The sequence below is a fragment of the Onychomys torridus genome, chromosome 21 (genome assembly GCF_903995425.1).
Source record: "Onychomys torridus chromosome 21, mOncTor1.1, whole genome shotgun sequence".
In the NCBI taxonomy this organism is placed as follows: Eukaryota; Metazoa; Chordata; class Mammalia; order Rodentia; family Cricetidae; genus Onychomys; species Onychomys torridus.
Window position 1 is genome coordinate 5,199,051 of NC_050463.1, and position 26,197 is coordinate 5,225,247.

Genomic DNA, 26,197 nt, shown 5'->3' on the forward strand with positions numbered 1-26,197 from the left:
CGCCCCATCGCTTCTTGTTACTGGTTTCCGTCTTCCTTTCACCTGCACCCCACCCAGTGACCCCAAAGGCTACGGCCACATCCCGCTCTTAGGCCCCGCCCCGCTCCTATTGAAGCCCCGCCCCGTCTCAGTGCCTAATTAGCCTAACCCCCTTCACCCCGCCCCAAGTCCTGACCGCGTCCCACTCTAAGCCCCGCCCCACCATTCCTCCTAGGCTCCGCCCTGTAGCCCCTAGGGCCGCTGGTCTTTTACGTCCCACAACCTCCACTCCGCCCACTGGCCCCTAGGCCACGCCCTGAACTTCGGCCCCGTTATCCAATCCCGTTAACTAACTCTGCTCCAACCCCTCCCTTTATTGGTCCCCGCGCTTCTCGGTGGCCATGAGCGACGGTGACGGCGGCCCATGGCGAAGGGAGGGTGGGACTTCCGGGCGCGCCGAACCCAATAAGTAGGCGCCGGCCGGCGGCCCGTGCGGACGCCTCCGCCCCTCAGGCGTCCGACTCCCGCCTCCGGCTTCGCCTGCCACCGCCGCCGTTGCTGCTTCCCGCGGCCTGGCCCTCCGCCGACAGCATGCCGCACGCCTTCAAGCCCGGGGACTTGGTGTTCGCCAAGATGAAGGGCTACCCGCACTGGCCGGCCCGGGTGAGGCCGCGCGTGGACAGGCCCGGCGGAGTTGGCCGCCCCGAGCGGAGGGGCCGCGGGCGCGCGCAGGGAGGCTGGAATGGAGGCCGAGGGGAGGCTGAGAGAGCTTGGGGCTGCGGGCTGAGGCGGCTGCACTGTGGCTCTCTGGAAGCCGAGGATCGCCTTCCGCAGGGACCACAGTGCCCGGGGTCTGGAGGGTCTTGGGGCCGCCCCTGGTCTGAGGGACTTGTGTTCTGCGGTCCCGGATCCCGGCCCTGAGACCCGCGGCCCCTCGGGGCTGGGGTACGGCAGTTTAGTCAGAGTTACCTCAGAGACGCACAGTCCTGCAGGGAACGGCTGTGGTGAGCTATCCTTGACCTCAGGAGCCGGTGTCACAGGGTCGGGGGTCCCAGGGTCCTGAGACGGGTGTAGTGGGGCCGGAAGGGTGCATGGACACCCTGGGATTGACGTGGAAGGGCCAGATGACGGGAAGAGTCTTTCTCCCGGGAGTTAGAGGAGTAGGATGCAGCGCCAGAGGAGGGACCCCATCTCCATTTAGGTCGTGGGAGGAGAATGGGGACAGAGGCTGGAGGAAGTCTTTTCTGGGGACCTGGAGCCAGGCCCTTAAAGGGACTTAGTGGGGTGGCTCACTTGGGAACAGGCAACTTCAGGCCGGGGCCAGGGCCTTCTGGGTTTCCTCTTGGAGGAGGCTGGGGCCCAGGAGTGTAGATGTCTGGAGCTTGGGGTGCACAGGTTGTAGAATTCTGGCCCTGGCAAGAGGGCACGTATATACACAGGGACCACTCCATGTGGCGCGACTGAAGGAATTTTGGGTTGTGCAGATGGTGGCTGGAGTTCCAGGCCCCGGTGCACACGTCCAGTTGCATAGAGACAGAGTTTTGTTCCCTCGAGTCTTAGTGGAGAGGCCAAGGTTGGCTGTGTCTTCATGGAGGGACTGCATGGGGGTGGAGGTAAAAGGCCAGACCGCAGGGAGTTGTCCTGAGGATGCCCAAGAGCAAGCTGACCGGGAACCAGCTCAGGAGGTGGCTCCTAGGTCAAGACCGGAGAGCTGTTGGCTTTCTGAGGTGTGAGCCCAGTGGGAGGGGCGGCCAGCCAGCCTGGCTTGAGGATGCTGCTACATACGGTTTCCTGCATGCAGCCACAAGGGACCACTAGAGAGAAGTGAGGGGTGATGCTGGGTGCAGGCTAGGAAGGGCCCAGCAGTCCCCCAGGTGTTGTCGGGGTGGGTGGGTAAAGCATCACCCAGCCCTGGGAATCCCGCTGCGAGAGGGGAAACTGAGGGGCAAAACTTTGCAGTCGCCACTGCGCTCTCTAGTCCAGCTCTGCTCTCTGCGAAGCTCTTGTCCCCTCCCCCTTCCCAGCCTTCTCCAGCACAGAGAGAACATTTCCAAGCACCTGATTGGAAGGGAAGGGGCTGCTAGCCTCCTGTGGGAAGGTGACTGACAGCTGCCGGAGCCCATGGGCTTGCATGAAAAGGGTGGGACTTCCGGGATGCTCTGGGCCTTGATCCTGCAGCCCACCCCCATCCTCTGCATCCCTAGAGCTGCCCGCTCCACCTCTGGAGCGAGAGCAGACCCGACCTTTTAGCAGCAGGGGCGGTCGTGGGGGAGTCCTAGGAATGGGGAGAAGCTGAGCCTATGCCCACCCCTGGAGGCTTCAGGGGCCCATACTGAGCCTGGCTCAGGTCAAGTACCTATCAGGGAGCCCAGCTTTCTTCTTGGTAGAGAGAGAATCACTGTGAGTGGCAGACAGGCAAGCCGGGAGTACGCACCTTTAATCCCAATGCCCACTGCTTGGGAGGCAAAAGCAGTCTGAGGCCATCTTGGTTTCCATAGTTCCAGGACAGCCAGGGCTACATAGCGAGACTGAAATTTTTTTTTTTTTTTTAATGCCAAATTAAGGGGCTAATAAGCTAGTTTAGTGGGCCCGAGTTCAGACCTCCAGACTTGTGTTTGGAAGGTGCTCTGCCTCCCCAGGGTGTGCTTTCCCCCCAAGTAAGTGGAGGTTTCCCGGCCCTCACTAGGAGCACCCTAACCACCTGCCTCTCACTACAGATCGATGACATCGCTGACGGTGCTGTGAAGCCCCCACCCAACAAATACCCCATCTTCTTCTTTGGAACACACGAAACGTAAGTGTCCACCCCACAGAATGGCTTCTTTCCTAGGGTGCCCTGGCTCACCTGAACCTGGCCTGTGGTTCCTTCCTCCAGGGCCTTCCTGGGACCCAAGGACCTATTCCCTTATGACAAGTGCAAGGACAAGTACGGGAAGCCCAACAAGAGGAAAGGCTTCAATGAGGGGCTCTGGGAGATCCAGAACAACCCCCACGCCAGCTACAGCGCACCTCCAGTGAGTGCCTGGTGCCAGTGGGCAGTGGGTGTCTGGGGGCTCCTGGGGGTGGGGCTTCTTCAGAAGCTTCCAGGCTGCTTTTTCATGCTCTTTAGCATTGTGGATGCTGAGGATGTTGTGGATCGGGTCTTTCTTTGGGGTGGATGTGCTGGGCCCTACAGGGTGTGGACCAGCATCCTTGGTCTCTGCTCACTGTACTCCAGGAGCTACCCAGGTCATTACCACAGGTGTGTCTAGAAGCTATCCAGTGTTCACTGACTGGATACTGGGGTGCAGATTCATCTATGGTGGGGACCACCATCTAAGGATAAGCCTGGGATTCAGCACAGGGTGTTACAGGTCAAGGTAGATGCTTCTCTACGGTGAAATGCTTTCTTTGGCTAACACTGTCCTCTGTCCCAGGACTCTCTTTGTGGATTGGGTAGGGTAAAGTTTGTGAATGTGAGAGCTCCTCATCAGGGAGGGGAAATAATGCCAAGAGTCTCTGCGGAGAGAAGGACTTTAAGTTGAAGTAAGGACTCAGCAGCTGCTTGCCGCCCAGCCTGATGACCTGAGTTTCATCCCCAGTACCCACATGGCAGGAGGAGAGCTGGCTCCTGTGTGTAACCCTCTAGCCCCACACTGCAAACTAAGCATGTATAATTTCTAATTGAAAATTAGAAGTTGAAACTGGTAGCCACTGTGGAAGGCTGGAAGGGGTGCCCATGTGGGTGTCCTGGAGTGAGAAGAGGGGAGAGGGTGTTGGGCTGCCCAGGGTCCTTCACTCTGCTGTTACTGCTGCTTTAGGGTGTTGTTGATGTTGTTTCTTTGCACATGTGTGGTGTGTGCATGTGCACGTCTGTGCATATCTGAAGCTGGAGGTTGATATCAGTGTCTTCCTTGATCACTTCCACCTTACATATGGAGCCACAGTTTCTCATGAGCCCCTAGCTCACTCAGTTGGCTGAGTAAGTTCCAGGGATCCCCTGATTGTGTACTATGCACCTGGGCATGCAAGTGAGCTGCCTAACACCTCTGGCAACTCAAGAAACCTGAATTCAGGTGCTTTTGCTTGTAGGTGCTTTGCTGGCCAAACCATTGCCTCATTCCCTGTCCTGGAAGTTATCATGAGAAGTGGCAAGGTAGCATCAGCTTGGGAGGGCTGATTGTCCAGTTGGGAGGTGGCCAAAGGGAGCGAAGCGATCACACAAGCCAAAACTTACTGTTAGTGAAGAAGGGCCACCTGGGTTTGCTTCTCACAGCAAAAAGGAACTGATGAGGTCAGTCCCAGCCTTGCCTTTGCTGGTAAAAACCTAAGCCTTCTCATAGAGTCTGGTCGTGGGTTGGACCTTGAGATTTTTTTTTTTTTTTTTTTTTTTTAAGTGAATAAGAGAGTTTATTATGGAACCATTTTGAGTGACCATGGCCTAGGAACATGGGTTTAGGTTACCCCAACTTCCATGTTCCAACATGGGAGCAGTTGCATGAAGGTTTATAGGTTTTGGGGTTTTTTTTGTTTGTTTGTTTTGGTTTTTCGAGACAGGGTTTCTCTGTAGCTTTGGAGGCTGTCCTGGAACTCGCTTTGTAGACCAGGCTGGCCTCGAACTCACAGAGATCCACCTGCCTCTGCCTCCTGAGTGCTGGGATTACAGGAGTACACCACCACAAAACAAAGTCATAAATCAAGGCAGGTTTGAAATGCATTGGTGGGTACATCAGAGAAATTGCTACACCAAGGTGGCTGGCTGGGGGAGCTTTTCTATATGCCCAAATGCTGTCTGATGACATTCTCCTTAGCTTGTGGGTTGGTGAATTCTAGTGGTCTGCTAATATGATAGATTTTGAAAGGTTTTCATCTGTTTGTCAGAGGGTATTGCAGGGTTCACGCTGCAGGTGTCTCCTGAGCACTTCTGGCTCAGCTGCCTTTATTGAGGGTCTGGGGACATTTTACTTCTGTTGTCTGTTCTGTGTGTGGAGAGTGGAGTGGCCCTTTTTGTGTATCTCTCCTTGGTTCTGCTTGGGCAAGGGGATCTTAAAGTTGAATGTGTCATGATCTCTCCTGGTGCTTGTTTGAGTGCACTCTGGTTACACATTCAGAACCCGTTGCCTGCTGGTGAATCATCACTGTATTTAATATTTATTGGACACCCACGGCTTGTGGGCACCATGCAGACAGATGCGGTCCTCGAGGAAACAAGACTTGAACACCAAGTGCTGAGACCACAGGGCAGCCAGTTCTCCACATGCCCCCAAAACAGAGTGGCTGGAAGCTCTGAGAGCCCCTGGCTGGCCTGTGGTTCCATGACCCAGGTGTGCCCTCAAGGGGGACATGAGTGGGAATGTAGATACCTACAGGCCTGTCCTCTCAGCATTCAGAGATGCTGAGGCAGGAGGATCACAAGCTTACGGCTTGCTTGAGTTACAGAATGAGTACAGACAGGGTCAGCCTGGGCTATACACAGTGATACCTTGAATTAAACAAAAGGAAAGGAAGAAAGGACTCCTGGGCCACTCTTGGAGTGGTCCTTCCAGGCATTGTTGAGATACTTTTGACACAACATGTATATGCAGGCCTTCAGACAGAAGCATGATTTTATGGGAAACTGAGCTGTCTCTTTTCCCTAAATTTTAGCTTAGTTTTACAGTCAGACAGGAATCCAGACTTGACATTCAGAAAGAGCACTGTTGTGTGAGGAGCCGTCCTACCTCCTCCCCTCCTGGTTACTTTGTGTTGTTTTCTTTCCCAGATAGCCCTGCTGCAGCACCTTCCTATTTCACAGAAAATCCCACAGAACTTTCTTTTCTTTTTTTAAGATGTGTTTATTTTTATTTTATGTGTATGAGTGTTATGCCTGCAAGTATAGAAGTGCACTAAGTGCGTGCCTGGTCTCTGAGGCCAAAAGAGGCTGCCAAATCCTTGGCAATGGCTTAGGAGTGCTAGAGATTCTTTTTTTTTTTTTTTAAGGTTTTATTTATTTATTATGTGTACAGTATTCTGCCTGCATGTGTCCTTGCAGGCCAGAAGAGGGCACCAGATCTCATTGCAAGTAGTTGTGAGCCACCATGTGGTTTCTGGGAATCAAACTCAGGACCTCTGGAAGAGCAGTCGGTGCTCTTAACCACTGAGCCATCTCTCCAGCCCCCATGTGGGTTTTGAGGATCAAACTTCAAACATCAGACTTGGTGGCAAGCACCTTTACCCACTGAGCCATATCACCAGCCCTGTAATGTTTTTGGTTTTTTACCATGCAGCCCAGGCTGGACTCAGCCTCTCCCAATTCTGGGATGAGGAACAGAAGCCTCAGGCCTGGCTTCTGTCCAGGGCTCTCAAGATAGTTAGCAACACGTTGGGCTGGGTGCAGAGCACAGGCTCCTGATGCTAGGCATGTTCTTCCCTTCTGACTGGCACCTATGCCCACAAGCTACTAAAAAGGAGACACATGGTGTAAAATCCCACTCCAGAGGCACTCAAGCCCTGGGTCTCTGTACCACACCTATATGCCTCTATGTCCTCCCTAACCGTCAGGGTTAGGGACAGTGTGAGGTCAGCACTCAGTGAACACTGGGCATAGCCACTGTCTTAGTTAGGGTTTCTTTTGCTGTGATGAGACACCATGACCAAAAGCTACTTGGATAGGAAAGGGTTTATTTAGCTTACACTTACATATCACTGTTTCTCAAAAGAAGTCAGGACAGGGACTCAAGTAGGGTAGGAACCTGGAAGCAAGTAGATCTCTGTGACTTCGAGGCCAGCCTGGTCTACAAAGTGAGTTCCAGGACAGCTAGAGCTATTACACAGAGAAACCCTGTCTTGAAAAAAACAAACCAAACCCAACAGACTAGCTATCAACCTCTGGAATGTACATCTGGTCTGGACTGCTCCGCTGTGGTCGCTTCTTAATTCAGACAGACACTGAACACCATCTATTTTTATTTTTGAAATTTTGAAACAAGAGCTATGTAGCCCAGGCTGGATTGGAACTCATGATTCTTCTGCCAGTCTCTTGAGTACTAGGAAGACAATTATGTGCCATGACGCTCAGCCTTGAGGAGCAATGTGTTGTTGGTGTCCTGTTGTTTTGGAGACAGGGTCTTATGGCAAGTGCATGCCATTGTGCAAGTGTGGAGGTGAGAAGACAGCCTTCCCTTCCACCTTATTTGTAGCGGGGTCTCTTGTGCTGCATAGGCCAGACTGCCTGCCAGCTCCCAGGGATTCTCCTGTTTCTGTCATGGTAAGCATGCCTTGCTTATAGCCACGTCTAACTTTCATGTGGGTTCTGGAGGTCGGAACCCCAGTCCTCATGCTTGCACAGCAAACACTTTTCTCCCCCATCCATGACATCAGTCCACTGCCCAAGCTTCAAGGCCACAGTGGGCCTGGGCTTCAGATCTCATGCTGACCTGCTGAGTTGTGCAGCTGATGCACAGCCTCTTTGTGCCCTTGTCCTGCAAGATCAGGACACCCTATACTCTGTGTCACCCATGAACAATAGCTCTCCATGGTGTGATATCGCCCTGTCCTTCCATGCTCACTACGTGGCATTGTCTCTTGGAAAGGGACCTGTGCTGTCATTTCTAGGATGAAAGGAAGAGAGGGTAGAGCCAGAGTCCATACCCTCTGTGGGTGAGGCGTGTCTCACAGTCCACACAGGCCCTCGTTTTCCTTCTCCGTATGTTTGTTTGTTTTGGGGTTCACCCTGCTAAGCATCACAGGTCAAAATGGTTCATGCAGGGCTATGTCACAGCTCTTTGACCACATGTGAAGCTCTTTGGCACTATGAAGGTAAATGGAACAGCTGGGCTGGACCAACACCTGGTTTTCACTTGGTCGGCTCATTAGCCTGGGCTAACGTCTATGCTGAGGACTCAGCCTCTGCTCTCAGTTGGGAAAGATACAGGACTTTATGAAGACCGCTGGAGAGCTGCTGCAAGCCCTCCTCCCTCTTTCCCTCCCTCCCTCCCTTCCCTTGCTTTTGAGACAGGATTTCATATAGCCCAGGCTATCCTAGACACCCTTTGTAGCTGAAGGTGACTTTAGACTGTCTTTGCCTCTCACATGCTAGGTGATGAGTCTTACCTGTGTTTCCATGCTGTGGTGTGAATTACCACATTTGGGCTAAAGCACCTGGGAGACCTGGACTACTTCATCTCCCTTTCTGGTCTCCTGTCTCCAGCAGCAGTTCATTTCTGTTTTTATCCGTGTCTGCCCATGAGGGCTCCTGGGATCTGCTCCATAGCTTTTTCTCTCAGCCTCTGCAGCCCCCATCTCCTGTCCTTCGTGCCACTACAGTCACCCCATGGTGGCATCTTTTTTAAACACCAGGTTCTGAGATTTACAATTATATCTATATGCTGTCTGGTTTTATGTCAGCTTGACACAGTAGAGTCATTTGGGAAGAGCCATACAGATTGGCCTGTGGGAAAACCTGTGGTGCATTCTCTTGATTGAAGATTGATGTAGAAGGGCCCAGTCCACTGTGGGTGGGGCCATCCCTGGGCTGCTGGTCCTGGGTTCTATAAGAAAGTAGGCTGAGCAAGCCATGGGGAGCAAGCCAGTAAGCAGCATCCTCCATGGCCTCAGCATCAGCTCCTGCCTCCAGGATCCTGCTCTTTGTGAGTTCCTGATGACTTCATGGATAATGAGCTGTAAGCTGAAATAAACCCTTTCTGCCCTAAGTTCAGTTTGGTCATGGTTTGTTTTGTTTTGTTTTGTTTTTGTTTGTTTGTTTTTAATCACAGCAATAGAAACCCAGTGGTGGTACATACCTTTAATCCCAACACTCAGGAAGCAGAAGCAGGAGGATCTCTGTGAGTTTGAGGCCAGCCTGATCTACACAGTGAGTTCCAGGACAGGCTCCAAAGCTACACAGAGAAACCCTGTCTCAAAACCAAAAAAGAAAAAGAAAACCACAAGTAAGATAAGTTGGTATCAGGAGTGGGGTGTACAGATACGACCATGTGTTTGGGGAAGATTTGCGGTAGCATTTGAAGTTGAGCTGAGAAATCCATTGAGTGCCCAGAGCTCAGTGGACTGTTCTGTGGGAGTCTGGAAGAAAAAAGTGTTGAGAGCAGAGGATGGAGGCCTGGCTTTGAAGTTTTGAGAGTCCATCAAGGTTTCTATTGGGCCGTTCCACTAAGATGAAACCTTTGCTTTGCTGGGACAATTGATGCTGGTCAGCTGGGGCTAAAGAATCAGTGGTGATGGAGACTACCTTCCCTGAGGTGAAATCTGGGAAGTGTTTCTTCAGGGTTAGCAGAGGGGACTGAGCCTGGTTCTCATGCTGGCAGCCAAACTTAGTCCTGTGCAAGAGTCCCCCAGGTGGTGCTGCTTTGAAGGCCTGAAGAGATCTCAGAGAGCAGCTGAGGCTTGGCACTGGGAGAGGCCACTGGTGAAGGTGCAGCCTCAGTTGTGATAGCAGCCCCAGGATTGAAGGGTCATGCAGAGTGACTGAGGCTTGGCACTGTGTGGCCGGGTCAGAGTACTTGAAGAGCACCCACAAGAGGCCACCAGTGAAGGTGCAACTCAGTTGTAGAGACCTCGGTATTTTGGAGATGACAGTGGCATGGGATGACTAAGGACAGCAGCAGATGTGGAGTAGAACTGGCCTGAGCCTAGGAGACCAGCTGTGTGTGCTTTAGGTGGTCGAGCCAGAGACCACACTGCCAAGGCCTCTGCAGCTCAGTCTCCGCTGAGTTATGTGGAGCCAGACTTGGGTTTTACTTTTATTTTATTTCAACCTATTTAATCACATAGCTGAGAGACTTTGGATATTTTTGAGAAACTTTGAAAGAGACTGAAATTGTTTTGTTTTTCGAGATATGGTTTCTGTGTATATCCCTGGCTGTCCTGGATCTCACTCTGTAGACCAGGCTGGCCTTGAACTCACAGAGATCCACCTGCCTCTGCCTCCCAAGTGCTGGGACTAAAGGCGTGCACTACCATCTCCCAGAAAGACTGAACATTTTTGTTGTTTGTTGTTTTTGTTGTTGTTGTTGTTTGTTTTGAAAATAGGGTCTCACTGTGAAGCTCTGGGTGTCTTGGCATTTTCTATGTAAACCAGGCTGGCCTCAAACTTAGAGATGTACCTAGTCGGACGTCGTTCCTCTGTGTAGCACTGGCTGTCCTGGAACTCACTCTGTAGACCAGGCTGGCCTGGAACTTAAGAGATACACCTGCCTCTGCCTCTCAAGTGCTGGGATTAAAGGTGTGGGCCACCATGTCCAGCAAAGATAAACTTTTAGTGTTTGAAAAAAAGACTGTAGTACTTGTGAAGTTATTTATGTTTTATATTGTGATGTTAATATTAACATATTAGGAAAAGTTCAATAGTGATGTGTTTGTGTGTCAAGTTAATAAGAGGTCAGTTGTCACTTGGGAAGAGGAACCTACCTCAGTTGAGAAAATGCCCCCACTAGATTGGCCTGTGCATGGATATGTCTTTGTGATATTTTCTTGATTGATGATTTATGTGGGAGGCCTCACCTACAGGTAGTGCCACCCCTAGACTGGTAGTCCTGGGTTCTATCAGAAAGTATCCTGAATAAGCCATGAGGAATAAGCCAGTTAGTTAATCAGCACCCTCCATGGCCTCTGCATCAGCTCCTTCCTCCAGGTCCCTGGTTTGACTTTGTGCCCTGTATGGTGAACCACAAACTATAAGAGAAAATAAGCCCTTTCCTCCACAGGTTCATGTTGGTCATTTTTGTTTAGTTTTTGTTGTTGTTGTTACCACAGCAATGAAATGTATGGTGGGTACTGCATGCTACAACACTGGGGAAAGTCAGCTTGTGGAGTTGGTTCTCTCCTTCCATCATATGCATCCTGAGGCTCAAACTCAGGTCTTCAGGCTTGACAGCAAGTGCCTTTACCGGCTGAGTCTCTCCCTGACCCTTAACACTAGATTCTTGGGTGTATAAGAATGATTAGTGGGGGTTGAGGATTTAGCTCAGTGGTAGAGGCTTGCCTAGCAAGCTCAAGGCCCTGGGTTCTTTCCTCAGCTCTGGCAAAAACAAACAAACAAACAGAAACAACAACAACAAAAGAATGATTAGTGTTGGGCGGTGGTGGTGTGTACACCTTTAATCCCAGCACTTAGAGAGGCAGAGGCAGATGGATCTCTGTGAGTTCAAGGCCAGCCTGGTCTATAGAATGAGTTCTAGAACAGTCAAAGCTACACAGAGAAATTCTGTCTCAAAAAAAAAAGGATGATCAGCACTCTGGAAGCAAAGGCAGATGGATCTTTGTGAGATCAATGCCAGCCTGATGTAGATAGTGAATTCTAAGACAGCCGGAGCTACATAGTGTGAGACCCTGTCTCAAAAACAAACAAACAAACAAACAAAAAGGAATGGTCAGAGCTGCTTGTGAGGTCCGGGCCTGCAGTCTCAGCCGGGGTAGCAGCAGGAGGATACCGTCAGGTGAACTGTGCCCTCTGCAGTTTCTGTTTAATGGTGTTGGTGTATTTGCAGTCCGTGGGGCTTTCACCACAGTGTGACTGCAGCAGCACCTTCCACTCCACAGCGCTGTGGTTCTTACCCTGCCCTCAGCACTTTGCCTTTCCACCCAGATTCACCCACTGAAGACAGAGGCCCACACTGCAGGGCGCCATCATCCTGTGTAGCGCAGCTGGCCTAGAACTATAATGGAGCTGGGTTTTAGGCCTACGTTGCGCACTGGTGGCCCTGCCAGCCATGCTCACTATCTCTGACTGTACCACATCTTTCTCACTCCTTACTTGATGCAAGTTCTTTCCGGACATGGTTCTTGAAAAATGAGCAACTGCCCCCATCTCCACCCCTACCCCGACGACCCTCAGGCAGCAGTCATGTGGAATGACAGAGACAGGGGTCAGGTGCTGTGCCTGGGAGGTCCAGTACTGTCACTGCTTTTACCTGTCGCCTCCCCTTAGACAGCTCCCTGAGGCCCAGACCAAGTTTTACTTCTAGCACATAGTAGGTACCCCGTAGTGTGCGTTGGATGCGTGAGGGGCAGACTGAACACAACTGGGGCTCACACATTCTCTCTGTACCCTGAAGCTTCTTGTGTCGCCTGCCTGCTGGTTTCAGAGCCTTAGTGAGCCCATGCGTGAGCTGGCCACAGCCTCATCCTTAGTCTCTTTGCCATCACTGCCTTCTCTCTCTGTGCCCTGACATCCCAGCCTCTTCCTTTTGGACCCTCACTCCCTCGTGCCACTTGTGAGCCACATTTTGTCTACCCTGATCTACCTCTTGGCAGGCCTTCCTGAGCACCCGGTGCAAATCCTTCACTTCTTGGTCCTCACAGCTAGGCAGTATTTTCTGTCTTCCTAGTCACTGTGTAGGAGACCAAGCTGCAGTCACTGTCCTAGACTGAGCTTGTGATGTGGCTGGCCTGTGGCTGCTGCCCAAGTGGGCATTGGGAGGGTTTAGCAGTGCCCTGGAGGCTGGCTTCCTTCTCATAGTACTAGGGTGGCTTGAAAAAGAGCCAAGCCAGGCCTGTTTGGTCAGGCCTGTCATCCCATCATAACATGAAGGCCAGCCCAGGATGCACAGAGTATGTTCCAGGAGAGCCTGGCCTTCATAGTACCATATCTAACATGGAAAGTAAAAAGAGGGCTGGGGTTGTGGCTCAGTGAGATCGTGCCTAACATACATGAAGTTCTGTGCTCTGTCCCCAGTAGCACACACAAAAACAAACCCCACAATTTTCATGAGCCTTTGCTGTGGTCTACACACTACCCTGACTTCACATGACAGCTCTGTGCCTCCTTCAATAGCCTCATAGTGTTAAAGCTGTGATCTCCCCTTGCTTGCATGGAAACTGAGGCACAGAGCTAAAGCACTTACCCTGCATCCTAACATCTGACTGCCATGCCCACCATAGACATCGCCATCTTGGTCTTCCTGCCTCCGTTCCCCAGCTCCTGAGTGAGGTGGCCAGACCGTGAACCTGTTTTCCCATTGTTAGATGCTGTCTGCCCAGCTACCAGGGGGCTAGGAAGTTTACCTGGCCCCTTGGTGACACGTGTCTGTCACCCCAACCACAGCCAGTGAGCTCCTCTGACAGTGAGGCCCCTGAAGCCGACCTAGGTGGTGGCAGTGATGGGGACAAGGATGAAGAGGCCCGAGGGGTCATGACCGTGACAGCGGTGACCACCACAGCCACCAGTGACAGGATGGAGAGCGACTCTGACTCTGACAGGAGCAGTGACCACAGTGGCCTGAAGAGGAGGACGCCAGTCGTGAAGGTAGTGTGAAGTGGGTGGTCACTCCAGGCCTGTCCCTGGTGGCCCCTCTTGGTAGGCATTGTTTTTGTTGTTCTATTTCAGACAGGGTCTCCTATATAATAGCCCAGTCAGGCCTGAAACTTGTACTCAGTTTTTACAAGAACTGAGATAAAATTCAGATTTCAGATACCTTGTTGATTCTCTTAGAGGGTGGGGTGTGGCTCTCATTGATGTTTTTAATCTATGTGTGCGATAGGTGCATGTTTCTGTTCCTGTGTATAGAAGCCAGAGGTTGACATCAGGCACCTTTCTCAATTTCTCTTAGTCTTGTATTTTGAGACAGTCTCTCCCTGCACTTGGGAGCTCACCAGTTGCATTAGGCGCCAGCAAGCCTGGAGACCTTGTCTCTGCCTCCCCATATCTGGATTACAGATGTGGGTTTGCTTTTTTGTTTTTCCTATTTTATTTTCTGCATATGGGTGTTTCACCTGCATGTATATCTGCACACCTCATTTGTGTCTGATGCCCAAAGCAAGAGACATTGTTGGATCTCCTAGGACAGAGTTGTGGACGGTTAGTTTGTTTGTTTGAGACAGTGTCTCAGACTGGAGAGATGGCTCAGCCATTAAAGGCTAGGCTCACAACCAAAAATAGAAGAGACTGTCTCACTATGTACCCTGGCTGTCCTGGAACTTACTATGTAGACCAGACTGGCCTTGAACCCAGAGACCCGCCTGTCTCCACCCCAGGTGCTGATTGGAGGTGGCACCACCACTCCTGGCTTTGTAGTTACTGATGGTTATAAGCAGCCTTGTGCATGCTGGGAACCAAGCCTAGGTCTTTGTTTGTTTGTTTTGTTTTGTTTTGTTTTGTTTTTTGAGACAGGGTTTCGGGATGGAGAGATGGCTCAGAGGTTAAGAGCACTGACTGTTCTTCCAAAGGTCCTGAGTTCAATTCCCAGCACCCACATGGTGGCTCACAACCATCTGTAATGAGATCTGGCGCCCTCTTCTGGCGTGCAGGAACACATGCAGATAGAAGACTATAAAAAGAGAGAGACAGGGTTTCTCTGTGTAGAGAACTCAACTCTGTAGCCCAGGCTGACCTCGAACTCACAGAGATCCGCCTGCCTCTGCCTCCCTAGTGCTGGGATTAAAGGCGTGTGCCACCACTGTACCCGGCTGCCAGTGATCTTAAATGCCAAGCCACAACTCAAGCCACAACCCTTTTTAAAGTCTATTTTTCATCATGTCTGTGACTTGTGTCTTGGGGGAGGGTACACATTCAGGCAGGTGCCTGTGGAGACCAGAGGTGTCAGATCCCCTAGGGCTGGATTACAGATGGTTGTGAGCCTCTGTGTGGGTGCTGGGGACCAAGCTTGGGGTCTCTGAGAGCAGCCAGTGCTCTCTATCCATGGAGCTGCTGCTTCAGCCACACATGGAGCCTTTCTACGTGGGTGCAAGGGATGGGTCTCAGGTCCTAGGGCTTGCATGGTAGGCACTCTTACTGCTGAGCTGTCACCCTGTGCTTTGCATACTGTTTTTCCATGTCAGCGGACGCCTCTTGGTCACAGTGAGCTGCACTGCCTCCTCCACAGTTCCTGCTGAGGGCCTGCTCTTTCCCCCACCCCCACCGTGTGTGTGTGTGTGTGTGTGTGTGTGTGTGTGTGTGTGTGTGTGTTAGATTTTCCTTTTGATACAGAACTTGTGACATAAAATGAGACATTCTGAGGCATAGTCCTCCTCACTATCTGTCTCCAGAAAGTTCTGGCCCCATCAGACACTGTCCTCCCCAAGACCCTGGCACCTGCCATGACACACACACACTCTTCCCCTCTCTGGTTCCGATAAATGAAGGGATAGGGAGCTCCCAGGAGTGGGATCTGTGTTGTGTGTGCCTCTGTGTGTGACTCCCATCATCATCCCAGAATTCAAGAGCACCAAGGCACATAAGAGGGGCCCATCTGGAACCAGGACTGTCCAGCTGTTGACCCAGCCTGGCCCTGCCTTTCAGATGTCAGTCTCTAAACGAGCTCGGAAAGCCTCCAGTGACCTGGACCAGGCCAGTGTGTCCCCATCGGAAGAGGATTCCGAAAGCCCATCCGAGTCAGAGAAGACAAGCGACCAGGTGAGTGAACAACAGCCCCCAGGACAGCCTGGCATGGCTGCCAGCACCTCTGACACTCCTGTCTCTTCACTCAGGACTTTACCCCAGAGAAGAAGACAGTAGCCCGGGCACCAAGGCGGGGTCCTCCAGGAGGACGCAAGAAGAAGGTAAAGTGCTGTGCCCAGGTCCCGAGAAGCCACTAGCATCCTAATGGGCCTTCGATGGCAATGGTACCTGGGTACCCAGGTGCAGTGATGCCCCTGGGGCCTGTGGGTCACTGCTGTGCCTTCCAGGGTACCCCACTTACCAGGATTGGAAAATCAGGTCTTGTGTGCTGGAATGTTGTGGCATCAAAGGTCACATGTGCTGTGTGCATGTGGGGGTGAGAGGGCTTGTGTTCCCAAGACTGCTTGTGTATGTGTTCGTGTATCTGTGGCCATGTGTGTGATGTGGATGGTGTATATTGTACTGTGGCGTGCGTGCTGTGGGAGAGCTGGACAGTACGAGGGAGGAAGCAGACCTGGTCACCTATGCAGGTTTTCAGTGCACACCTGCCCTGCAAAGTCCCTAGGCTTGGCTCTGATCCTGCCCCCAGGAGCTATCCAGGGTGTCAGGACTCATGTTCTTGCTGTGGGTGAGACATAGAACTGTGTCCTTTGGGGACTGCAGCTGCCTCTGCCCCATCACCCTCACTCTGTGCGACACCCCACTGGCTCTGCCTGTCCCCAGAAGGTGCCTGCAGCCTCAGATTCAGACTCCAAAGCCGACTCAGATGGGGCCAAGGAGGAGCTTGTGACTGTAGCACGGCCGTCCCCATCCTCCTCCTCGTCCTCTTCATCCTCCTCCTCCGACTCAGATGTGTCTGTCAAAAAACCCCCTCGAGGCAGAAAGCCAGGTAAGGCCTGAGCCAGCCTCGGTGTACCCCTGGGAAGCCATGGAGAGAAGGTCACCCCTCCTTTTTCGCAGCTGAGAAGCCACCCCCCAAACCCCGAGGGCGGAGACCAAAGCCAGAACGGCCACCTTCCACCTCCAGCAGTGACAGGTGGGTGTCAGCAGGTGACGTGGGGGGTAAGGCATGCTGGGGTCCCCGCTGATGGACTCTCCACCCCAGTGACAGTGACAGTGGTGAGGTGGACCGCATCAGTGAGTGGAAGCGGCGTGATGAGGAGCGGAGGCGCGAGCTGGAGGCGAGGAGGCGACGGGAGCAGGAGGAAGAACTGCGGCGGCTGCGGGAGCAGGAGAGGGAGGAGAAGGAGCGTCGCAAGGAGCGGGCGGAGCGGGGGGGCAGCAGTGCAGGAGAGCTGGAGGATGAGGAGCCTGTGAAGAAGCGCAGCCGCAAGGCCCGGGCCAGGGCCACACCGTCCTCCTCTGACTCAGAACCTGAGGGGGGCCTTGGAAAAGAGGTGCGTGGAGCCCCCTCTTCACCTGAGGCTCCAGGCGCTGGCCCTGGGCTCCACTCCTTATTGGGCACCTACTGGGTACTGGGGCCCATCCTGGGTATTAGAGATAGGGTGGTAACCCAGAGCCCAGGGTGCTGGCCATGGAAGATAGTCGAGGGTCCTTCCAGAGTTTAGGGCTTGCCTGTTGGCATGGATCCCTGGATTCCACACCTCTGTGGAAGACCAGGAAAGCCATAGCCCATATATGCTGGGTGGGGGTGGGACAGGCTGCTCCTAAGGCAGCAACCCTGTCCTCCGGCCACTGTAGGGGAAGAAGTTGGCCAAGAAGTCCCAGCAACCAGGCTCAGAGTCTGCAAGGAAGCCCGGGCAGAAGGAGAAGCGAGGGCGGCCAGACGAGAAGCCACGAACCAGGTTGGCGTCTGTCCTGAGCCTTGGACCTAGTCCCTCTCCCCTCGGCCTGGCCATTGAGTTCAGCCTTGGCGCTGCATCCATCCTAGGGCTCCAGCTCTTGGGGCTGCAGTCTCCCTTGGAGCCATGTGTGGCAGTCAGACTAGGAGCTCCTGGCCTGTAGTAGGTGGAGGCCAGCAGCACTACCCAGCACCCTGCAGGGCCCAAGACCCAAAGAGCCATCCAGCCAGTGTTCCCAGCACCTAGGGGACACCATGCCCAGCACGGTGGCTTTAACTTTGAGCCTACAAGTAGAGAGGTGCAGCTCATCTCTGCTCTCAAAGTGTCCCAACTGTTTCTGATCAAAGCTGCCTGTGGGGACCAGAAGTGTGGCACAGTGGCCACACAGCACGGGCTGTGATGTGCTGAGCTTCTCATGGTTAGCCTGGTACACAGAAGCAGAGGAGGGCCCCAGGCCCCTGGCCTGGCAGGCTGTCCTCACCTTGGCCTTCCAAGGTCGCCTGTCTGATGGGAGCCTCTTCGTAGGCCTGTGAAGGTGGAGCGGACGCGGAAGCGGTCAGAAGGCCTCTCACTGGACAGGAAGGGGGAGAAGAAGAAAGGTGAGCACACTAGCATGGTGCGGGGCTCCAAGTCTCCGGGTTCAGGCCTGTGGTGGTGGAAGGCTGGGCCACCTTGTAGCCAGGGCCAGAGCACCCTGCTCAAGCCAGTGTCTCCTGCCAGAACCTTCTGTAGAGGAGAGACTGCAGAAGCTGCACAGCGAGATCAAATTTGCACTGAAGGTCGACAACCCAGTAAGATGCCTGCTGCGTAGCCCACAGGGTCACAGCCCCACACTGTCCTGAGATGGGTGCTTTCCTTAGCCATCTCCTTTCAGGCTCCTTGGAAGTCTTGGGAAACTGAGGCAGGGTCCCCCAGGTGGGAGAGTGGTTTCATATTGGCCCAGGAAACTCCACCCCAACACCCATACCCTAAAATCTCCCCTGGGGACAGCAGGTGGCATCCTAGAAGTCAGCCAGAGCTGCCTCTCCACTCTTCCTGCCCTGCAGGACGTGAGGAGGTGTCTGAATGCACTGGAAGAGCTGGGGACCCTGCAAGTGACCTCTCAGATCCTTCAGAAGAACACAGATGTGGTAGCCACACTGAAGAAGGTATGGCAGGGGCACCTAGGCAGAGCACCTGGAAGATGGTGGTGGTGTCCAAGGGGAGATCTGGGGACACAGCCAGCAACCCTGCTAAGCTTAGCCTCCTGGTGGCTAGATTCGCCGGTACAAGGCCAACAAGGATGTGATGGCGAAGGCAGCAGAGGTCTACACCCGGCTCAAGTCTCGGGTCCTGGGGCCAAAGGTTGAGGCTCTCCAGAAGGTGAACAAGGCTGGAGCTGAGAAGGAACGGGCTGACGGCGAGAAGGTGGAGGAACAGCCAGGGGAGCAGGCTCCCAGAGAGCTGGTAGAGGATGAGCCCAGCACCGGTGAGGGCCGCCTGTACCCAGCCAATAGGACAGGTCGAGACTGCATGTGTTTGCCCCCAGCACGCTAGACCCAACCACATTCTTGGATAGCTGTCATAGGTCCACTGGGTGCCAGCAGTTGGGTGTTAGCAGTGCTCTGTAGGCCACAGCACCTGTATGCGCCTTCACTGCTTATAAGCTCATGATGAGTATGTCACCCTAGATCTCTCAGCACCTGTGAACGGCGAGGCTGCGTCCCAGAAGGGGGAGAGCACAGAAGACAGAGCCCAGGAAGATGGGCAGGACTCAGAGGATGGCCCACGGGGCGGCTCTTCAGAAGAGCTGCATGAGTGAGTGTCCCTGGGGCATAGGCACATTCCCTGCACGATGGAGCCCTCGCCCCACCCCTGCCACATCTTGGGGCCAGCCAGAACACTGATTGTGGCCATCAGGCCACCAGGCTTCCAGCTACTTGTGCTCTGGGAGGGGCTTCCTGCCGACTCTCCAGGGGTGGTCCCAGTAGCCACCATGAGCACCTGCTACTGGACTGAGCTACAGTTGGCCTGGGGAAGGTCAGGAAGGCCACACTAGACAGGTGCTGTCAGCGAGGAAGGACATTACCCTTCTCTGGCTGCCCACCCACCAATGGCCCTGTGGCAGCACCAGGTAACTGCATCCTGACCACCCTTCACTATGCTCCCAGCAGCCCTCGGGACAGCTCCGACCCCGCCAGGCCTGGGAGTGAGCATCAGGAGCATGAGAGAGTGCGGCTGGCCTCCGAGTCTGCTGATGATGACGAGGACAGCTGAGCTCCAGCCACCATGGCCATGGTGCCATGTCCGTCCCCAGCCTCCCAGGGAAGTGCTGCGCTGTTTGTATTTGTGGCCTGGGCCTTTCTGCCTAGTTCTGTGGTTTCGATTGACATGAAATGGCTATAAAGGGTTTTATAATGAAAAAGAAACAGCTTTTATTGGCGTGGTGTCCTGATGGGAAATGCAGCTGGACATTGTGCCTGACAAGGTGCTGAGGTACCAGGCACCATGAGCAGCATGGGGAGCCAGGCCTGGAACAGGGCAGGGTTCACATTTACAGGTCAACAGAGCTCTTCCTGCAGTGAGTGACTGTTCCACAAGCATAAGTGGACAGGCCAACAGGAGAGACTCAACCACCGTCCCATCCTCAGCTGTGCAGGGACCACCAGGTGAGACCAGCATAGCATCTCTGGGGCAGCTCAGCATTTGGGCTAGAGTGTTGTAGTCCACACTGTCCCAGCCTCCTCTCGCTGTGTTCCCTGTGGGCTCAGGTTGGGTACATGCCTCCCAGTGTATCCCCCTGCCTCCGTGGCCACCAAGAACTGGACATGATGTAATGAGGCTCATCTCTTGGCTGAGGCAGTGTTCGGCTGACATGGCAGAAGGGCAGGGAAGGGCTCGGGAAGGCTCCTTGCCATCTCCATCATGGCATTTCCTGTGTCACAGCTGGCCCAACCTTGGAACTCAAGGACATTGTTACTTTCCAAGGGTGTAGCTCAAAGGGAGCTGAAAGGTTGGGGGTTGCTAGCACTGCTGAGGTTCAGGGAGGGCTATGCTGTGGCCTTGGATGATGTGGCCACAAGGGAGCACCTTGGACCCCATCATTTTCTATGCTTTTGACTTGGGTGAGGGAGAGGGGCCATCACCTGCCCATGTCTCCTGTCAGTACAGCCTTTAACTATGAGCAGGCTATGCGCTTTTGCAGGCCACGTTCATGTGCAGGCCATGTCCTTATGCAGACCACAGTTGCTCAGAGCAGTGCTGGCCCCGTCAAGTCAGCCCTGTCTCCATTCAGTAATATATGTTTGTGACCCTCCTTTTCCCAAAAGAGCAGGTCTGAGGCCTACAGCATCCTGGGATATAAGTGTGTGACTTTGAGTGGCTCCACCCCCACTAGCTATCAGAAGAGGCTATGAGAACTTAACTTATGGTGGCTGTGCATTCTAGTACATTCTAGTGCCAGGGAACAAGTTGGCTAGTATGTCAGCCAAGAGCTCTGGAGGCCCCAGTGTGGGGCCTGGGATGGAGTGACCCTGTCCATAGTGGAGAGCTGTGGGGCCCTGAAGGTAGGGTCAGAACCCCGAGGATGGAAGGCTTGCCAGTGGGTTTGGTTGTGCATCTGCTTTGCTCTGTCGTTGGCACCTGTGTGGATGCTCTTTGAACAGACTTGGTGATTAGTCTGGAAGAGGGGCAGTCAGTTCTTGGAAATAGCAGGGCCATAGCTGGTTTCAAATTCACTTTCCAAGGACCCTCTGCTCCTACTTAATCCAGAGCTTTGGGCAAGTGCAGCCCTCAGATGCCTACAGCTGGCCACCAGGGGTCAAAGCAAATGGTCCCACAAGCCAGTCAAGTGGGGGGCTCTGCTGCATCCTGTCCAGCAGCACCTCCAGACCCTGCCATGTCTGGACCACGCCGGCACTGCTCTGGGCCAGCTGCTCTGCCTGCAGCTGGCTGCCACTCGAAGAGGACACAAGGCCATACAGCTTGCAGAGGCTGTGCCGTGCCAGCCCTGCCTGCTGCTGCACCTCTGGCAGACCCTGCAAGCTGGCCGCCAGGCCACTGTAAGCTGCATGGAGCTGACGGGCTATCGTGCACAGCCTGTCCAGAGCCACGGAAGCATGAACCTGCAGAGAAGGAGCAAGGTGAGCAGGGGTGGGGCATGCGGTAGGGGCTCTGGGGCAGTAGGGGCGTTGGGGTAGGGCTGTGCCACACGCACCTTACGGGTACCAGCAACCTCCATCGTGGAGCTCAAGCTCTGGTCCCAGCACAGCTGCCCACCTGGAGCTTCCATGGCCATGTCTGTCTGGAAAGAGCCACAGAAGAAGTGGTGGGTCTAGTGGAAGTAGGGACACTTTGTTGTCCCTAGATCTTGAGTCTAAACCTCCTCCATACGTGGTGCAGCCAACACACAAATTCCCCACGAGGGCATCTGGTCCCTCTGTGTCCATTCATCTCCCACCCCACTATTGCCCTCTGCATATACACACAGGTTCCCTCTGTCCCCTGCCCATTATCACTCTTTACCCTGGGATCTGCTGCCCTACACCACACCATGCCTGCTTTGTCCCTCCATATTCCCTGGGTATCTTCTTGACCAGGAATGGGGTGGGCAGATGAAAGGGATGCCACCCAGCACCCAGAATTAACAGGCCTCTGTGTCCATAATGCCCAGCAGGATCCTGGAGACAGGACATTGGGTGAAGGACCCCTTGCTAGGGCCCTGTCACCCTCACCACCCTCTCCCTTGGGTTCACAGATTCTAGCCACACACCCTGCTCACTAAATGAGGCTAGAACAACCATGCCCTAGCTTCCTCTGCATGCAGGTGGCTTAGCCCATTAGGCATTTGGCCAGTGAACAGTTGCAGGCGTCCAGGGTGGGAACCAGAGATGCTCTTACCACCTGTAAGACCTCCTGGAGCTGGGCCAGTGCAGAGGCACAGAGGGAAACTGAGGCCGGGGATGGCGGGGGCGCCCCCTCTGGTCCGGGCTCCGTTCCGCTCCGCTCCGCGCTGATCCGCGCCGCGTTTTGCGCGGCTCCGGGTTTGGGCGCTGGGGGCGGAGGTGGCGGAGCCGCGAGTCGCAGCGGCGGCGGCGGAGATGCGGCCCCGGCCCGGACACCGCGCTGCGCCCCCGCGGGAGCCGCCCGCGCGTGGGAGCCCGGGCTGAGGCGCTGCGGAGCCGAGCCGGGCAGGTGCTCGGCCTGCGCTGCGAGGTGAGTGCGGGGACGGACGCGGGGACAGACGTGGGGACGGACGCGGGGACGCACCTTGGACAGATGCAGCGGGGACAGATGCAGCGGGGACGGACGCGGGGACGGACGCGGGGACAGCTGCGGAGACAGATGCGCTGGGGACGCACGCACCGGGCACGCACAGGCCGCGGGCGCCTCGTGCAGCGACACTAGCCGGGGGGCCCCCCGCGTGCGGTCGCCGCTCCAGCGCCCTGGGCGGGGCTAACGGGCTGCGCAGCGGGCGGGGATTGCAGCCAAGGCCGGGGCTCATCGCGCCAGGGCAGCGACGGTGGCTTTGAATTGTTGGGGCGACGACCTGCGAGTGGGGGTGGGGGAGGGGGCGGGACACACAGCCGCGACCTCCCGTGGGTCCCCACGCGGCCCCGTGCACCGGCTGCGCCCGGAGCTCTCCGGGTCCCCTCCGGCAGCGCAGCTGGAGTGGGGGGGAACACAGGCCGCGGCCAACGCCCCCGCTGCAGCGCGCCCCGGAGGGGGGCGGCCAAGGGCCCCCCAAAGCCCGACAATGGGACAAAGGAGCGTCTCTAGCAGCCGCGCGGGGTGGGTGCCACCGTGGCCCCCCGGCCGACCGCGGCGCTGATTGGTCCCTGGGGCGGGGGTCACGTGCCGCATCCTGCTCTCCACCGCCGACTTTGGGGCGCCTCCCCAGAGCCGCTGCCAGGCCGAACCCCCACCCGGGCCTCAGATGGCGAATTCTAGGCCTGCGACATCTCTGAGGTCGGGAGGGACTCGTGGATCCCAGTTCCTCTCCGCTAGGAGTCTGTCACCCCCGCCTGAGGTCAGTGTCACCCCCGCCTGAGGTCTGTTCTGTGTCACCAACGCCTGAGGTCTCTGTGTGCCCCCGCCTGGGGTCTGTGTGCCTGCCCCGCGCCAGGTCTGTGCCACTGAGGTTCCCAAGTCGCTGTCACTCTGCCTGAGGTCTGTGTGTTCCCCCACCCGAGATCTGTGTCTCCCCCCCCCCCAGGTCTCTGTCCCCCGCCTGAGCTCTGTGTAGTCTCTCCCCCAGGTCTCTGTCACCCCTCTGAGGTCTGTGGCATCCACTTCCAGGTTCTTACCTTTTAGCCGCCAGACACCCCTACCCCAAGCTGAGTGTAACCGAGTTGGGAACCCCAATATTGCAGCCCAGCAAGCTCTGGGCTGGAGGAGGCCCTGGGGCACAGAATGGTCGGAGGGACTGGACAGGCTGCTACTGCCTGGTTCTCTGTCTCGGGCCCAGGACTCGGGGATTCTGGCAGATTTTCAGGGTGCACGATTGCTTTCAGGTTATTGAGAGGTTAGAGGTGGGGAGGGCCCGGGTTCAAGGCCTGGACCTGAGAGAGCCTGATGCCATCTGGCCTGCTGGCTGGGGTGGAGGGGTTGGGGTCACTGCTCCCTGCTGGGGAGTCTCAGGCTGAGTAGATAGCAGCCTGGGGGCCAAGAAGAAGTGTGGAAACGGAGGCACTGAGTGACAGCTGGTACTGCCTAGTATTGTGAGGCCATGGGTTCCATGGCAAGTGAGGGAGTCCGCTCTTTCCATCCACTGGAAACCGAGCGCTCGCGTCCCTGTCCCTTCCGAGGTGGCCCTGGACGTCCAGGGCGCTGGCGGGAAGTCGGTTTGAACTTTTAGCTTCGCTGTATGTCCTGGGGCAGGAGGTCAGTCTCTGTGCACCCTCCTCACGACCGGCTCTGCCGGCTTCTTCCTCCGCTGCGTGTCCTGGGGCCTCTGGGGCTTCCAGCCCTCCCCCGTCAGTCTGTCTGTCTGTCTGTGGCAGAGGGCAGGCAGGCAGCTGCCCTTGGAAGAGGTGACGTCAGCCTGCGGACAGGTGAGCCAGACCGAAAGGTGACCGGCGCCTCCAGGGAAGGCGAGTGTCCCGAGCTGACCCTGGGTGTGGCCCTGGAGGGGCAGCTGGGAGCTTTGAGCTGGGCAGTGGGGCACTTCCAGGGCGCCTGAACTTTCTGAAGTGGGAGCTTCGCTCCCGGGCCCACGAGGAGCCAGGGGGATTACAAAGAAACGGGAGACGTGGCGAGACCTCAGAGCCGCTGGGAGCCGAGGCGTGGACGCGCGGCTGCCCCATCGCGGAGGGCCATGGTGGGTGGGTGACTCTTAACTCAGGTGAGATGCAGGCCAGGACGGCTGAAGCCTACATTTCCCAGGATGCACTGGGCTCAGCCCCAAGAAACTTCCTGAATGCTTTCAAAAGCCCTAAGGGGGATTATGGGCTTCTAGGGGGACCTTGAGTGATCAGGGAAGTCATTCAGTCCGTTAACAGACATTCCCAGTGGCCCCTGTGTGCTGTGGTCTGTGTCTTGCCCAGAGAGCAACCCTAGCTTGTCTATTTATTTGTTCCGCAGAACTCTTCCAGACCATGGGAGGGGAAACTGAGGCAGATCCTGGCTCACTCTGCTGTGTACAGTTGGAGCTTGGAGTGGAGGGCACAACTGAAGCTAGGGAAAATTGGATTCTGAGCTGTGGCTCAGGGAAGGCACATGGAGAAGGGGCCTTGCAGCTGGGGCAGTGAGGGGTGTGTAGAAGTTGGTTGTGTGTTTTCTGATAGTTACACTAGAGGCAGCAGAGACCCCTTCCCCGGATGTGGCCTTCAGCCCTGACACAGCACTACGATCAAACCTGCCCCCTCAGAGCCTCAGTTTCTCCACATATAAAACAAAGCCAATGGCCAGGGCCGACAGAGCAAAGGCCTGGGGCAGGGGGCAGGGCCATGCAAAGCCCCGGGGCAGTGGTCCAGGCTGTACCTGAGTTGCAGGATGCAGCCTGGTGTGATGGAGAAGCCCCTGCGGCTGGAGCAGAGGGAGAGAAGAGCAGCTGGCGCAGGGCTGCAGGGAATACGGGCACTGGGGACCCCCTAAGCTGGGGACGTCTTCACCCCTAGGTGGCTCCTCATGGGCAATAGTTGTGGCCACTTCCTGGCTGTGCAAGCTCTCGGGCTCCGGCCCATTCTGGGCTTTTTAGTCTTGTCACTGGTGAAAAGTCCAGGCAGCCGCTATGCCAGAGACTGAGGTAGATGTCCTCTGATACACCACCACAGGGCTCTGAACGCAGTGGGTGCTGCACCATATGAGCTGGGAACACAGTAGGTGCTCCGAAGGTGAGCTGGGAACACAGTAGGTGCTCCATAAGTGTTTGTGTGGACCCCCTTCAGAGGGTCTGACTCCCAGGTGCTGGGAAGACCCAAAGCCGGGATTAGGGTGCTGTGGTCCTGCTCAGTCCCGAGGTCACATGCACGGCGACCCCAGCTTTGAATTCCACCGTGGGCCTTCACGTGGGGCCTCTGGTCCACTCTGACCCCAGGGTCTTCTCCAGGGACCTGTTTCGGCCTGTCTTCCTCACTGCCTGTTCCCAACAGTCCTTGCAAGCCCTGGTGCCTGTCACCCTGCATATCCCAGGTGTGCATCAGGGTGGGCTCGCAGGTCCCCGGAGGACAAGGTCCCCTCACTCTGTCCTCTGCCCCTCTAACCACTGGTTGCCAAGTGGTACAGCCTCTCTGAGCTCTGGGGTTTCCTTGTATCTAAGGGCTGGTATGGGCATGATGTGGCTTCACACCTGTGGGGAGCTTGCACGTCACGTATTGACTACTTTCTATATACCCGCTGTAGTGCCAAGGCCTGGGCATGTATGATATGGGTCACAGCTGTATCCTTGACTGTGCTGGTATACTGTCAGTGCTCAGAAAGTCTGGAGTGAGCAAGCCAGACAGTGGTGGCGCACGCCTTTAATCCCAGTACTCGGGAGGCAGAGTCGGGAGGCAGAGGCAGGCGGATCTCTGTGAGTTCAAGGCCAGCCTGGGCTACAGAGTGAGATCCAGGACAGGCACCAAAGCTACACAGAGAAACCCTGTCTTGGGGGAATAAAAAAGTCTGGAGTGAGCATGCCTTTGCCAGG

The 26,197-nt window shown here is 55.3% G+C and overlaps 2 protein-coding genes across 5 annotated transcripts in view; both read left to right on the forward strand.

Annotated features, from left to right (window-relative positions):
• The first annotated feature begins 446 nt into the window (after positions 1-446).
• Positions 447-19,499, forward strand: Hdgfl2 (HDGF like 2). Of its 4 annotated transcripts, none has more exons than XM_036171060.1 (16): positions 447-642; positions 2,697-2,773; positions 2,855-2,993; positions 12,998-13,198; positions 15,191-15,304; positions 15,379-15,450; positions 16,016-16,178; positions 16,250-16,325; positions 16,395-16,686; positions 16,991-17,094; positions 17,617-17,690; positions 17,812-17,882; positions 18,138-18,239; positions 18,349-18,559; positions 18,762-18,888; positions 19,245-19,499. In XM_036171060.1, the coding sequence occupies exons 1-16, from the start codon at positions 571-573 to the stop codon at positions 19,345-19,347; spliced, it is 1,998 nt and encodes a 665-aa protein (XP_036026953.1). In that variant the 5' UTR covers positions 447-570; the 3' UTR covers positions 19,348-19,499. The 4 variants fall into 4 exon arrangements, with proteins under 4 accessions (XP_036026953.1, XP_036026952.1, XP_036026950.1 ...); XM_036171059.1 differs by having other exon boundaries at positions 19,242-19,493; XM_036171057.1 differs by having other exon boundaries at positions 448-642; positions 16,013-16,178; positions 19,242-19,499.
• Positions 19,500-23,797: 4,298 nt separating this feature from the next.
• The window catches only part of Plin4 (perilipin 4), a 7,043-nt gene continuing 4,643 nt past the window's right edge, over positions 23,798-26,197 (forward strand). Inside the window, exons 1-3 of the mRNA XM_036171240.1 lie at positions 23,798-23,912; positions 24,072-24,185; positions 24,242-24,388. Coding sequence (XP_036027133.1) covers positions 23,798-23,912; positions 24,072-24,185; positions 24,242-24,388 — 376 coding nt within the window. The remainder of the gene's footprint in view (positions 23,913-24,071; positions 24,186-24,241; positions 24,389-26,197) is intronic.

Bases quoted from the DNA above. Each gene is read 5' to 3' on its own strand.
- Hdgfl2 (XM_036171057.1), top strand. From the start codon at position 571: ATGCCGCACGCCTTCAAGCCCGGGGACTTGGTGTTCGCCAAGATGAAG. The intron at 16,179-16,249 runs GTAAGGCCTGAG...CCTTTTTCGCAG, and splicing joins CCCTCGAGGCAGAAAGCCAG to CTGAGAAGCCACCCCCCAAA. The intron at 17,883-18,137 runs GTAAGATGCCTG...CCTGCCCTGCAG, and splicing joins CACTGAAGGTCGACAACCCA to GACGTGAGGAGGTGTCTGAA.